The sequence below is a fragment of the Saccopteryx leptura genome, chromosome 6, assembly GCF_036850995.1.
Source record: "Saccopteryx leptura isolate mSacLep1 chromosome 6, mSacLep1_pri_phased_curated, whole genome shotgun sequence".
Taxonomy (NCBI): Eukaryota; Metazoa; Chordata; class Mammalia; order Chiroptera; family Emballonuridae; genus Saccopteryx; species Saccopteryx leptura.
The window spans coordinates 105,574,592-105,589,301 of NC_089508.1; the positions used below are offsets into that span (position 1 = coordinate 105,574,592).

At 42.3% G+C, this 14,710-nt stretch overlaps 1 protein-coding gene across 1 annotated transcript in view; it reads right to left on the reverse strand.

Annotated features, from left to right (window-relative positions):
• Positions 1 to 14,710, reverse strand: part of EAPP (E2F associated phosphoprotein) — a 31,050-nt gene that overhangs the window by 11,329 nt on the left and 5,011 nt on the right. The window contains exons 2-5 of the mRNA XM_066388455.1: positions 11,023 to 11,204; positions 9,082 to 9,177; positions 7,081 to 7,198; positions 1,748 to 1,861 (exon numbers count right to left, since the gene is read on the reverse strand). Coding sequence (XP_066244552.1) covers positions 1,748 to 1,861; positions 7,081 to 7,198; positions 9,082 to 9,177; positions 11,023 to 11,204 — 510 coding nt within the window. The remainder of the gene's footprint in view (positions 1 to 1,747; positions 1,862 to 7,080; positions 7,199 to 9,081; positions 9,178 to 11,022; positions 11,205 to 14,710) is intronic.

The following is a 14,710-nucleotide window of genomic DNA, read 5'->3' on the forward strand; positions in this document are numbered from 1 at the left end:
GTCCAAACACAGAGTTGCTGCTGACTAGCTTGCATTCTGCACAGTAGCTCTTGACATGCTTTCTTCCTGCTGTCCTCCGCTGGATATTTCAATGCAAATGTAGTATGGCATGTGTCGAAGTGCCGCTTTATATTTGACCGTTTCATTGATGCAATTTTATCATTACATATTAGACACACTGCAGAACCTGCTCTCTCCACAAAGGTGAATCCCTCTGTCCATTCCTGCTGAAAAGTATGATACTCATCTTTTTTTCTTTTAGCCATCTTCTTCGTCAAAAGGGTTTCTGCAATTAGCTGACTACTTGATTAAAAGGAGGGAAGTTTACTTCCTGACCTCATAACGACCCATGTACCTTACGCATTATCCAATAAAAATTTGGTGTTGTCCCGGAGGACAGCTGTGATTGGCTCCAGCCACCCGCAACCATGAACATGAGAGGTAGGAAATGAATGGATTGTAATACATGAGAATGTTTATATTTTTAATGTTATTATTTTTATTAAAGATTTGTCTGCGAGCCAGATGCAGCCATCAAAAGAGCCACATCTGGCTCGTGAGCCATAGGTTTCCGACCCCTGTTATACACCTTAAACTTACACAATGTCAGTCATATCTCATAAGTTAATAGAGCTAGGAAAAAAAAATTTAATTTAAATGGTCTAGTTCAGTGGTTTTCAACTTTTTTATACCTGGGGACCAGTTAAAAAAAGGAGAATTATTTCACTAAGGCAAAAATTACCCTGAGCATAAGCAAATTCGACTGAGATTATTAAGTCTATAATCTTCATACATCAGCATGGTTACATCTTTGACAGGCAGACCTGTCCACAAACTGGCTGTTAAAAAACACTAGTCTAGGCCCTGGTCAACTGGTTCAGTGGATGGAGCATGGACCCCACGTGCGCCAATCTCCAGTCAGGGCACACAGGAGAAGCATCCATCTGCTTTTCTCCCCTCCCTCTCCACCTTCTCTCTCTCTTCCCCTCTTGCAGCCAGTGGATGGATTGGTACAAGCATCAGCCCCGGGCATTGAGGATAGCTCGGTTGATTCAAGTATCAGCCCTAGATGGGGGTTGCCGGGTGAATCCCGGTCAAGGCGCATATGGAAGTCTGTCTCTCAATCTCCACAACTCTCACTTATTTTTTTTAATATTTTATTTATTTATTTTAGAGAGAAGAGAGAAAGAGAAAGGGAGAAGCAGGGGGAGGAGCAGGAAGCATCAACTCCCATATGTGCCTTGACTGGGCAAGCCCAGGGTTTCGAACTGGCGACCTCAGCATCCCAGGTCGATGCTTCATCCACTGCGCCACCACAGGCCAGGCCAACTCTCACTTTTAAAAAAAAATGGTTTAGTTGACAATAAACTGAACATTCAAATGAAGTACTCTTCAATAACAACAATTTTTTAAATGGTTAAAATAGTAAATTTTATGTTACATGTATTTTATCACAATAAAAAAGGAGTGTATTTGAGAAATTATATAATTCCACACAAACACAGTTTCAGTGAATCCTTGTCAGTACTGGCAAGTGCTGTAAACTATTTCTGACAGAACTATGTAAAAACAAAGTTATTTATAAAATGATTAGCCATGTAGCACCAAGGATATATAAGAACAGAACATTATCAAAACTCCTAAGTACCTTAAAATTCTACTTGTGATTTTGAAGAAGGCCCACCAAGTTGGTTTTTCTGTTTGTGTTGCATGTATGTATCATATATATTGTTACCCTTTATGTTACCTTTGACAATCAAGACACAGTGTGGTCATGCAGGCAGGGCAATTCAAGACAGCATCACTATTTGGAACAGGCTGTTGTTGTTGACATGGCCTCTGTATTCCAAAACCATGGTAACTAGAATAGAAAGTAGGGGGAGACACATTAAAGCCAGACCTTGATTTTGAATGCTAACCTCCATAAAATTAATCAGTAATCCTTAGAAAAGTGGTTGATTTCAGCCTGACCAGTGGTGGCACAGTAGATAGAGCACTGACCTGGGACACTGAGGCCCCAGGTTCAAAACCTCGAGATCACAGGCTTGAGCACAGAATCATCAGGCTTGAGCATAGGCTTACCAGCTTGAACATGGGGTCACCAACATGAGCATGTGATCATAGACATGACCCCATGGTCGCTGGCTTGAGCCCAAAGGTTGCTGGCTTAAGCAAGGGATCACGGGCTAGGGTTGAGCCCCACACCTCCCACCCCCATCAAAGCATGTATGAGAAAGCAATCAATGAACAACGAAGGTGCCACACTATGAGTTGACGTTTCTCATCCCTCTCTCTTCTTGTCAGTTCGTCTCTCTCTCTCTTGCTTAAAAAAAAATTCTGATTGAAAGAATAAAGCATCGCCTGACCAGGCAGTGACACAGTGGATAGATCGTTGAATTGGGATGTGGAGGACCCAGGTTCAAAACCCCGAGGTCACCGGCTTGAGCATCAGCTCATCTGGTTTGAGTACAGCTCACCAGCTTGAACCCAAGGTCGCTGGCTTAAGCAAGGGGTCACTCAGTCTGCTGTAGCCCCCCAGTCAAAGCACATATGAGAAAGCAATCAATGAACAACGAAGGTGCCGCAACAAAGAACTGATACTTCTCATCTCTCTCCCTTCTGTCTGTCCCTCTCTCTGTCTCTCTGTCACAAAAAAAATAATAATAATAATAATAAAGCATCAATCAACTTACGAAGTCACTAAAGTATAAGAGAGTATATTCTTAAAAGGGGCTTATGGTGAACTCCTGAAAGCTGAACAATAAAAGACAAACCATTAGGCATCACTTCCTAAACCAGGCATGGCCAACATACGGCCCGCGGGCCGAATATGGCCCACGTAATGACTTTATGCAGCCCACAATTAAATTTTTAATATTCTCCACTACTTTAAAATCTCAGCTACTCAGAAGCAGAAGCGTCTTTGATTATTGGAAATCGAGATATTTAAGAAGATAGTGATACATGGAAAAGAATTCCGCGTGTGACTAATCTAGGGTTAACTTCCAATAACTGGTCAAATGGATTCGCGATACTTCTTTATTTTTAAAAAGATTCCATTATAAAGATTTACAACTTTTGTACTCATCTGTACTCGATATGAACTGTTTGACATTTAGTGGAGATGTTAAACCCACATTCTTATAGGCAGAGTTTGCCAGTGCGCACTCAAGGTCAAACAATTCGTAATATTTTTGTGGTCAAGTGTGCTGAATCAAGTGGCATTGTAGCATAGACAATAGCTGCAGTTGATAAGTGAAAATGTGTCCAGGCTGTTTGTAAAACGAAATAATTGTTTTATTTGCGATATAACCCCTTCAAGCTCATTCTATTAATTAAATATTGTTTCGATTACGATAGTTTGGATATTTATATGGTATGTAATTATATTTTTATTAAAATATTTTTTATTAAAATAATATTGTATATTAAAATGTTTTTTCACTCACATTTATTCATAAACAAATTACATAATAAAATTTTGTTTACTTAAACAAATCGTTTTTTTATTTAACATTTTTTAATTTTAATATTTCGTCCGGCCCGTGAAAAAAGTTTTCTTTCTAATCTGGCCCGGGTGCAAAACTGTTGGCCATGCTATGCTTGTCCTAAACTCTTTACATGTTTCTGGGGAAAATATTGAACACACATGGTATTTACTTTATTCTTAAATGTTTAGAAAACGTCAAAACCCAAACCTTAAGAGAGTAACTTATTCATTCATTCATTCAATAGATACTTCCTAAGTGCAATTTAACAATGTGCAAGATGTTTAGGATAAAGCATTGAACAAGACCACTGCCTTCATGGTGCTTAAAATGTAGTGAATTCATTATCTGAAGCTGATTTCTGTAGTCTTAAAAGGCAACTACTGCTGGTCCTGACCGGTTGGCTCAGTGGTGGAGCATTGGCCTGGTGTGTGGGTGTCCTGGGTTCAATTCCCAGCCAGGGCACACAGGAGAAGCACCCATCTGCTTCTCCAGCCTTCCCCCTCTGCTTCCTCTCTGTCTCTCTCTTCCCCTCCCGCAGCGAAGGCTCCAATGGAGCAAAGTTGGCAGAGGTGCTGAGGATGGCTCCATAGACTCTGCCTCAGGTGCTAGAATAGCTTCGGTTGCAACAGAGCGACGCCCCAGATGGGCAGAGCATTGCCCCTGGTGGGCATGCTGGGTGGATTCCAGTCAGGAGCATGTAGGAGTCTATCTTTCTGCCTCCCCACTTCTCACTTCAGAAAAATACAAAAAAAACCTAATGTTTAATACAGGAATGTATAATGCATGAATGTAAACAGTGAATAAATTTTATAATGATGAAAATATATTCCATTTTACTTCACTGAGAAATACTGTCACCAAAATAAGGATAGATTACAGTAAGCTCCTTGACTATGTCAATATCACTCATGGCACTTAAAATGTTCATTTCACACTATAGTAATCAAAAAATATTCATTAAATAAATGCAAGGGGCAGTTGGCGGAAGTGGTGCATGGCTGAAACGAAGAGGATAAAAAGGACAAAGGAGGAGAGTGAACCCTAAAAGGTGATGTATAAACACCCATACAATATCAAAATACACCTGGACTTGAAAAATATAGATTCCTGGCCTGACCAGGTGGTGGTGCACTGAATAGAGCATAGGTCTGGGACGCAGACGATCCAGGTTCGAAACCACAGGTCACTGGCTTGAGCACGAATCACCAGCTTGAGCATGGGGTCACTAGCATGAGCATGGGATTATTAACATGACCCCATGGTTGCTGGTTTGAAGCCCAAGGTTGCTGGCTTGAGCCCAAGGTCACTGACTTGAGCAAGGGGTCACTCGCTCTGTTGCAGCCCCCAGTCAAGGCACATATGAGAAAGCAATCACTGAATCAAAACCTCCTGGAGTATGACTCAAGAATTTTCATTTCATTCTCCCCAAGTTGACTCTGAAGCACAGCCAGGTTAAGAAAGCACCATGTAATAATGGTAAGATGCCTCCTTTTAGTTTTGTGACATATCGGCCTTAATAAAATCAAATCTGAAAATAAGTACAGCCTGACCAGGAGGTGGCATAGTGGATACAGCATCAGACTGAGAGGCAGAGGACTCAGGTTTGAAACCCTAAGGTCGCCAGCTTGAGCGCAGGCTCATAGACATGACCCCATGGTTGCTGACTGGGGCCCAAAGGTCACTGGCTTGAAGCCCAAGGTCGCTGGCTTGAGTAAGGGGTCCCTCGCTCTGCTGTAGCCCCCCAGTCAGGCACATATGAGAAAGCAATCAATAACTAAGGTTCCACAACAAAGAATGGATGCTTCTCATCTCTCTCCCTTCCTGTCAGTCTGTCCCTATCTGTCTGTCTCTCTCTGTCTGTCAAAAAAAAAAAGAGCACAGTTTTCTCTTGTGATGATGAAAATAGTTCGATATTAAATAGAAGTGTGAATATACTAAATGCCACTGTATTGTTCACTTTATAAGTAGTTTTCTTATGTGAATTTCACCTCAATTTAAAAAAAAAAATTTTGAACAGTTAAAAAGAACAATTCAACATGGAGGGACCTAGAAACTATTATGTTAAGTGAAATAAGCCAGGCAGAGAAAGAAAAATATCATATGACCTCACTCATTTGAGGAATCCAAGGAACAATGTGAACTGAGGAACGAAATTAAACCTGAAGGGAAGGGGGGAGGGAGCTGTTGGGAGGGGGGAAAGGGATATGTTGAGAGAAATATGGGGGGAGGGGGGATGTAATCGAGGCGACTCTAGAATTTATGTAAACACAATAAATTAAATTAATTAAAAAAAGAACAATTCAGGCTCAGCGGTAGAGCGTCGGCCTAGCGTGCGGAGGACCCGGGTTCGATTCCCGGCCAGGACACACAGGAGAAGCTCCCATTTGCTTCTCCACCCCTCCGCCGCGCTTTCCTCTCTGTCTCTCTCTTCCCCTCCCGCAGCCAAGGCTCCATTGGAGCAAGGATGGCCCGGGCGCTGGGGATGGCTCCTTGGCCTCTGCCCCAGGTGCTAGAGTGGCTCTGGTCGCAACATGGCGATGCCCAGGATGGGCAGAGCATCGCCCCCTGGTGGGCAGAGCGTCGCCCCTGGTGGGCGTGCCGGGTGGATCCCGGTCGGGCGCATGCGGGAGTCTGTCTGACTGTCTCTCCCTGTTTCCGGCTTCAGAAAAATGAAAAGAAAAAAAAAATTAAAAAAAAAAAGAACAATTCAGATGCAAAACACAATAACCACTCTTCATCCACAAATTCTTAATCTCCAACCAGTTTTAAATTACATCTATTTTTAAAAATTCAGCTTTGGTTCTTGAGGGAAGAGACTGAGCACAACAATTTAAATTCAAGTTTTTAAAAATGAATCATCTGACTGAAATTTGCTTTATTTTCAAAATAAACTATTCAGCAGTTTTTTCTCAAACTTCTTTATGTATGCCTGTATAGACATATACACATGCATTCAAAATGTGAATGTAGTGAAAATTATCTTTTAATCTCGAAAGATTCTAAATATTCAATTTAAGCTCTCCCTGATCTATGGTGGTACAGTGGACAGTGTTCACCTGGAATGCTGAGGTCGCTGGTTCAAGGCCCGGGCTTACCCAGTCAAGGTACATACAAGAAACAACTATGAGTTGATGCTTCCCACTCACCCCCGCACCCACCCTGGACTTTCTCTCTCTCTCTCCTCTCTTTAAAATCATTTAGTATAATACTGCCAAAGTGAGCACAAAATCTTTTTTAAAAAAAATGTAAGGCCTGGCTGGGTTGCACAGTGGATAGAGGGTCAATCTAGGATAGTGAGGACCCAGGTTTAAAATCCCAAGGTCACCAGCCTGAGCACAGGCTCACCAACTTGAGCGTGGGGTCGCTGGCTTGAGCATGGAATCAGACACGTCCCCGGGGTCACTGGCTTGAAGCCCAAGGTTGCTGGCTTGAGCAAGGGCTCAATGGCTCAGCCTGAACTCCCAGTCAAGGCAGGTATGAGAAGCAATCAGTGAACAACTAAAGTGATACAACTACTAGTTGATGCTTCTCACCTCTCTCCCTTCCTATCTGTCTCTCTGGGGAAAACAAAAAATATTTAAATTCTTACCCTCTTCTCCGTGCATCAACCCAGGCCTGATCCCTGTTATCTTTTTCAGGATCATATAATAACTCATCATTTGTTGGAATCCTGTATCGTTTCTTCTTTTTTTTCTTGGCCACCTGTGCTAATTTTGAAAACGTTAAGGATATGGTTAAGTATCATATCTCAAGTGTACACCTTTTTAATACAGAATAAAAAATCCCACCTTCTAAGCTACATTTTTTTTTCTCTTTATAGTTTCCTTTAAAAAATTTTGCCTGACCAGGAAGGAGGTAGCACAATGGGTAGAGTGTCAGCCTGGGATGCTGGGGACCCAGGTTCGGAGCCCCGAGTTTGTCAGCTTGAGCACAGGATCTCTGGCTCAGGCATGGGATCATAGACATGACCCCATGGTCACTGGCCTGAGCCCAAAGGTCGCTGGCTCGAGCAAGAGGTCACTGGCTCACCTGGAGTCTGCCAGTCAAGGCACATATGAGAAAACAATCAATGAACAACTAGGGTTCTGCAGCTGTGAGCTGATAAAAAAAAAGAACAATTCAGATGCAAACATAATAACCACTCTTCATCCACAAATTCTTAATCTCCAACCAGTTTTAAATTACAATTCTCCCTTTCTGTCTGTCCCAGTCTGTCCCTCTCTCTTGCAAAAAAAAAAAAGAAAAAAAAAAAAAATTCGACTAATAATCAAGGCATTAAAATGAAGATAATAGAGGAGGCAAAACTTTTTTCACTGAAAACTGGTATCTCAAGGTTTAAATAATGAAAACTCAGAGTTCAAAGGGCTACTGAAAGCAGCCCAAAAATAGAAACTATTTTTGACACCTAAACTCTCCACAAGTTCCCATATATAAAATGCTACTACAATCAGAAAATTTCAAAAATGAATGAAAAAAATTAGTCATCCACATTCACCAGACATTTAAAATGTACTTGAGCAGATCAATATTTAACAACATATTAAATATAAAATTTTTTCTTTACCATCTAAATTTGTTATTTGTATATTCCAGTGTAATTACTGATATAATTAAATTAGTTTTAGGTGTTATCAATGATATGTTCAACTTTGCTCAAATTTTATACTAAATCAATTCCAAAGTATAAAGAGGCTGATAAGAAAAAAGCAACAAGCTAGGGAAAATTCTGCAAGAGAGTAAAAATATAGAAAGTATTTGCAGGTATAAAAAAGCAAATGTTGGGCCCTGACCAGTTGGTTCAACAGATAAGAACATCAGCCCAGCGTACGGATGTCCTGGGTTGATTCCCAGTTAGAACACACAAGAGAAACAACCATCTGCGTCTCTCCCCCCCTCTCTCCCCCTTCCCTTCCTCTTCCCCTCCTGCAGCCAATGGCTCAATTGGTTCAAATGTCAGTCCCTGGAGCTGAGAATAGCTCAACTGGTTTGACTGTCAGCCCTTGGCACTGAGAATAGCTTAGTTGCTTCAAGCATCGAGCCTGGGAGCTGAAGCTAGTTCAGCTGGTCCAAGCACTGGCCCCAGACAGGAACTGCTGGGTAGATTCCAGTCGGGATGCATGCAGGAGTCTGTCTCACTGTCTCTTCCCTCCTCTCACTTAAAAAATAAATAAAAAAGTAAATAAATAAATAAAAGCAAATACTGCTGCACTAAGGAATCTGAAGGAAGAGGGGGAGACCAAGAGCCCAGAGGAGGGAAGTACTAAGTCAGGATATACTCTTCCTCTTCCCAGTTGTGCCTATGCAGTGTCGTTGTTGGTCCCACTCCTCATATGTATGCATTTCCATCTGTTCTTTTTTTCTCTTGTGGTAAAATTGGTATACAAGATTATTTACATTTCAGGTATACAGCATTCTAATAGTTCACTATTGTACACATAACTGTTCTTATTCATCAATCCTGCTTTTGTTTTCACATCAACCTATACTTCCTTAGAAAATTGAACAGAGGGAAATCCTAATACCAAGTAATTATGAGGTAAACATTTTTTCATAAAATATAACTGCTAAACCTGGTAAACATTTTACTTACCTACTTTGTCTTCATCCTCAGAATCAGAATCAAAATATATATCATCATAGTACTTTGTCGAAGCTGTTCCAACTTTCCCATTTCCCATGGAAGATCCTGTTCAAAACATAAGGGAAGTTTATAGACAAAACCATACATAATTGACAGAAAAAAACCCTCCATATATTCTTCCATACAGCAAAGTAATATCAACTCATTCCCAATCTCATTGGGATGGAAAACCACTTCCACATCAATGACTTAGTAGATTGGTACCCTATGTGATTACAGAAAACTGCCCCTCCTTGATTAAATGTTCCAAATCATGAGACGATTTTTCTCTCCCTTCCTACAAACCTAATTAAATAAAAATAAAAGAGCCATATTTTCAGGTTGGCAGCATACATGTCTCTACCTTTTGGCCATGTGGTATACTGTGGAGAACAGGGAATAAATATCTTGTTTTAAAGGGACCAGGAAGTGGCACAGTGGACAGAGCATCAACCTGGGAAGCTGAGGACCCAGGTTCAAAACCCCAGGATTGCCAGCTTGAGTGCAGGCTCACCAGCTTGAGCACAGGGTTGCTGGCTTGAGTGTGGTCACAGACATGACCCCATGGTCACTGGCTTGAGCCCAAAGTAGCTGGCTTGAGCAAGAGGTCACTGGCTCAGATGGTGCCTCTGGTCAAGGCACATATTAGAAAACAATCAATGAACAACTAAGGTGCCACAAGTTGATGCTTTTCATCTCTCTCCCTTCTTGTCTACCTGTCTGTCTCTCTCTCTCTCACTAAAATAAATTAATAAAAATAAAGGGACTTTAGAGGAAAGAGGGCAAGAGCCCTACAGAGAGGGAAAGTAATGACTCAAGGACTCATTTTTTACCCACACTTATGTCCTCATATGCCTGCATCACTAATCGTCTCTCTTAATTAAAACCTACTTTTAGGCTCTGGCCGGTTCGCTCCGTGGACAGAGCGTCAGCCCAGTGTATGGACACCCCAGGTTTGATTCCTGGTCAGGGACACACAGAGAAGCAACCATCTCCTTCTCTCCCTCTCCATCCTCTCCCTCTTCTCCTCCCACAGCCAGTGGCTCATTTGGTTTGAGCAACAGCCCAGAGCCCTGACGATAGTCCAGTTGGTCCCAACACATCAGTCTCAGGTGCTAAAAATAGCTACAGTTGAGTCAAGCTTAGGCCCCAGACAGGGTTGCCGGGTGGACCCTAGTTGGGGCGCATGTAGGAGTCTGTCTCACTATCCCCCCTCCTCTCACTTTAAATAAATAAATAAATAAATAAAACATACTTTTGGTTTTTTTATTATTACTATATATGCTTTCTTTTTTTTTTTTTATTTACTGATTTTAGAGAGAGTAAAGAGAAAGGGGGGGGGGGGGGGTGAGAGCAGGAAGCATCAATGCATAGTAGTTGCTTTTCATATGGGCCTTGACCAGGCAAGCCCTGGGTTTCAAACCAGCGACCTCAGCATTCCAGGTTGATGCTCTATCCACTGCGCAACCACAGGTCAGGCATAGAGCAGTTTTGAGTCAGGTACATTTTACATAAAAACTAAGTATCAAAATAAAGTATGTTTCAGTACTTACTAACATGAGACAGGAAATTTGTGCTGACACATCATTCAACCTGCCGTACCAGTGCTACATAACCCTAAATATACTTTTAAAAGCCTGTCTTTTTGTTGTTGTTGTTTTTATCCTGACGTAAAAATTACAAAAGGAAATCAAGCAAGTAAACAGTACTAAAAAATCTCTTTCCAAAAACAACTTCTATAGTCATCAATTAAAACTATGCTCAAGGTGCCAAACACATTTATTCATTCAGTCAATAAATACTTATTGAGTACCTACCAAAGATGCTGGAAACACAAAAGAGCACAAATAAGGTTCTTGCCCATGTGGAGCTTAGAAAAATAGCTATATTAAAATCTAACTAAAAGTTTACCTGTTTCCAGGGAGGATAATTTGTCCTCCATCGTTTTTATGGTGGAATTTAATTCAGCTTCCATTTCTTTTTCAAATTCATCTTCACTAGATGATTCACTTTCTCCAGTAAGACATTCTCTAATGAGTTTTCGTTTTTGGTCAGGAGTTCCATGTAAAAGCACATCTACTTCATCTTCAGAACTAATATTTAAATCATAAAGAATACAAATATTCAAGAATTTTTAAGGATTTTTTTTAATCCTTTAAAAACTTTTTTTTCAGTTATTGACTTTAGAAAAAGATAGAAAGGTGGAGAGGGAGAGAGAGAGACAGGGAGAGAGGGAGGGAAAAGGGAAGAGGAAGGGAGGAGGGAGAGAAATGGAGACAAAGAGAAAGGGAGAGAAAGGAAAAGGGAGAGGGGGAGAGAGAGAGAAACACTGATTTGCTGTTCCACTTATTTATGCACTCACTGGTTGCTTCTTGTATGTACCCTGACTGAGTATCAAATCCACAACCTTGAAGTATCAGGATGAAGTTCTAATCAACTGAGCTACCCTACCACAGCCAATTTTAAATTTTATAAGGTTGCATTTGATTCATCTGGCATATACATAGAGCTTTTCTCACTTAATAAGCAACCATTTCTGCATATTTCCATATATATATATATATATATATATTTTTTTTTTTTTTTAAGCGAGAGAGAGATACAAAAAGAGGGACAGATAGGGATAGACAGACAGGAAGAGAAAAAGATAAGAAGCATCAATTCTTTGTTGCGGTACCTTAATTGTTCTTGATTGCTTTCTCATATGTGCCTTGATAGGAGGGCAGAGGGCCTCCAGCAGAGAGAGTGACCCCTTGCTCAAGCCAGCAACCCGCACTCTAGCTGGTGAGTCTATGCTCAAGCTGGATGAGCCTGTGCTCAAGTTTGCGACCTCGGGGTTTCGAATCTGGGTTTTCTGCGTCCCAGTATGACAATCGATCCACTGTACCACCACCCGATAAGGCCCAAATACATTTTTTAATGTCTGTAAAACATTTCCTCTTATAAACATTGTACATTTATTTCTAGCTCTTTGCTATTCAACACTACAATAAACATCTCTGTATATGTACTATAATTTTGTGTTTATTTCCTTAGAATGAATGTCTAGAATTAGAAACAAACATCTTTCTGCTTTCTTGAATTACCACACTGTTTTCCAGAAGTACTGCAATAATTCATCATTCCATCAGCAATAAAAAGTTTACTCCATGGAACTGGGAGTTTTTTAAAACTCTGCACATTTAAATAAAACCTAAAATGTGCAACTAATAGATCGCTAGTAAATGTTAACAGACAGTAATTAAAAATTACAATTTTAAAAGTACAGCCTGACCAGGTGGTAGCACAGTGGACAGAGCATCAGATTTGGATGCAGAGAACTTAGGTTTGAAACCCCAAGGTTGCCAGCTTGAGCATGGGCCATCCAGCTTGGGCACAGGTTCACCAGCTTGAGCGCAGGGTTGCTGGTTTGAGCGTGGGATCATAGACATGACCCCATGGTCGCTAGCTTGAGCCCAAAGGTCGCTGGCTTGAAACCCAAGGTCGTTTGCTTCAGCCCAAGGTCTGCTGTAGCCCTCCAGTCAAGGCACATATAAGAAAGCAATCAATGAACAACTAAGGCAGGTGTCCCCAAACTATTGCCCACGGGCCGCATGCGGCCTCCTGAGGCCATTTATCCGGCCCCTGCCTCTTTCATTGGTGGTCAGTGAGAAGAGCACTGTATGTGGTGGCCCTCCAACGGTCTGAGGCAGGGGTCCCCAAACTTTTTACACAGGGGGCCAGTTCACTGTCCCTCAGACCGTTGGAGGGCCAGACTGTAAAAAAACTATGAACAGGCCCTGGCCGGTTGGCTCAGCAGTAGAGCGTCGACCTGGCGTGCGGGGGACCGGGGTTCGATTCCCGGCCAGGGCACATAGGAGAAGCGCCCATTTGCTTCTCCACCCCCACCCCCTCCTTCCTCTCTGTCTCTCTCTTCCCCTCCCACAGCCAAGGCTCCATTGGAGCAAGGATGGCCCGGGCGCTGGGGATGGCTCCTTGGCCTCTGCCCCAGGCGCTAGAGTGGCTCTGGTCGCGGCAGAGCGACGCCCGGGAGGGGCAGAGCATCGCCCCCTGGTGGGCAGAGCGTCGCCCCTGGTGGGCGTGCTGGGTGGATCCCGGTCGGGCGCATGCGGGAGTCTGTCTGACTGTCTCTCCCCATTTCCAGCTTCAGAAAAATACAAAAAAAAAAAACTATGAACAAATCCCTATGCACACTGCACATATCTTATTTTAAAGTAAAAAACCAAAATGGGAACAAATACAATATTTAAAATAAAGAACAAGTAAATTTAAATCAACAAACTGACCAGTATTTCAATGGGAACTATGGGCCTGCTTTTGGCTAATGAGATGGTCAATGTGCTCCTCTCACTGACCACCAAAGAAAGAGGTCCCCCTTCTGGAAGTGCGGCAAGGGCCGGATAAATGGCCTCAGGGGGCCGCATGCGGCCCGCGGGCCATAGTTTGGGGACACCTGGTCTGAGGGATAGTGAACTGGCCCCCTGTGTAAAAAGTTTGGGGACCCCTGAACTAAGGTGTTGCAACAAAGAACTGATGCTTCTCATCTCCCATTCTGTCCGTCTGTCCCTCTTTCTGACTCTGTCAAAAAAAAAAGGGGATAGTACTACAGAGAGAGAGAAAGCTGAATTATATTCCAAATTCTCCTGAACAATTTCTACCAGTTTACTTGGCCTTCTGAGCCTAGGTTTCCTCATCAATAGCAGTGTGAGAAAATTAAACCAGATATCAGCAGGAATAACCAAAATGTCTAAGACATTTCTAATACAATCAATAGTACATAGGTAATGCTCATGGTCTAATTAACAGTCTTCTAGAACAATGCTTTTGGACCTCCTGCAGAAGGTACAGTAAATTGGAAAAATCCAATTCACAGCAATCAATTTTATTAATGGTAGAGGCTTCTACTCCCAGGAAAGTGTCCCTTCTCACATTCTTCATCCTGACCAGCATGCCTTTTTTTTTTTTTTTTTTTTTTTGCAGAGACAGAGAGAAAGTCAGAGAGAGGGACAGACAGGGACAGACCAACAGGAAGGGAGAGAGATGAGAAACAAGAAACATCAATTCTTCATTGCAGTTCCTTAATTGTTCATTGGAGTGGGGTGCTACAGCAGACTGAGTGACCCCTTGCTCAAGCCAGCGAACTTGGACTCAAGCTGGTGAGCTTTGCTCAAACCCGATGAACCTGCGCTCAAGCTGGCAACCTTGAGTCTCAAACCTGGGTCCTCCGCGTCCCAGTCCGATGCTCTATCCACTGCGCCACCGCCAGATCAGGCGCTTCCTCTTTCTTCATTATCACTATATTCACTTGGGTCCTCTGAAATTTACATCATATCATAAGGATGTCCAGACCTCCAAACTCTTCTTCATCCTACCTTAACCCTCACTGCTACCAGAATGTTATTCCTAAAGAACTCTCATCACGCCTGACCTGTGGTGGCACAGTGGATAAAGCGTCGACCTGGAAATGCTGAGGTCGCCGGTTCGAAACTCTGGGCTTGCCTGGTCAAGGCACATATGGGAGTTGATGCTTCCAGCTCCTCCCCCCTGTCTCTCTCTCTCTCTCCCTCTCTCTCTCCTCTCTAAAATGAATAAATAAAAT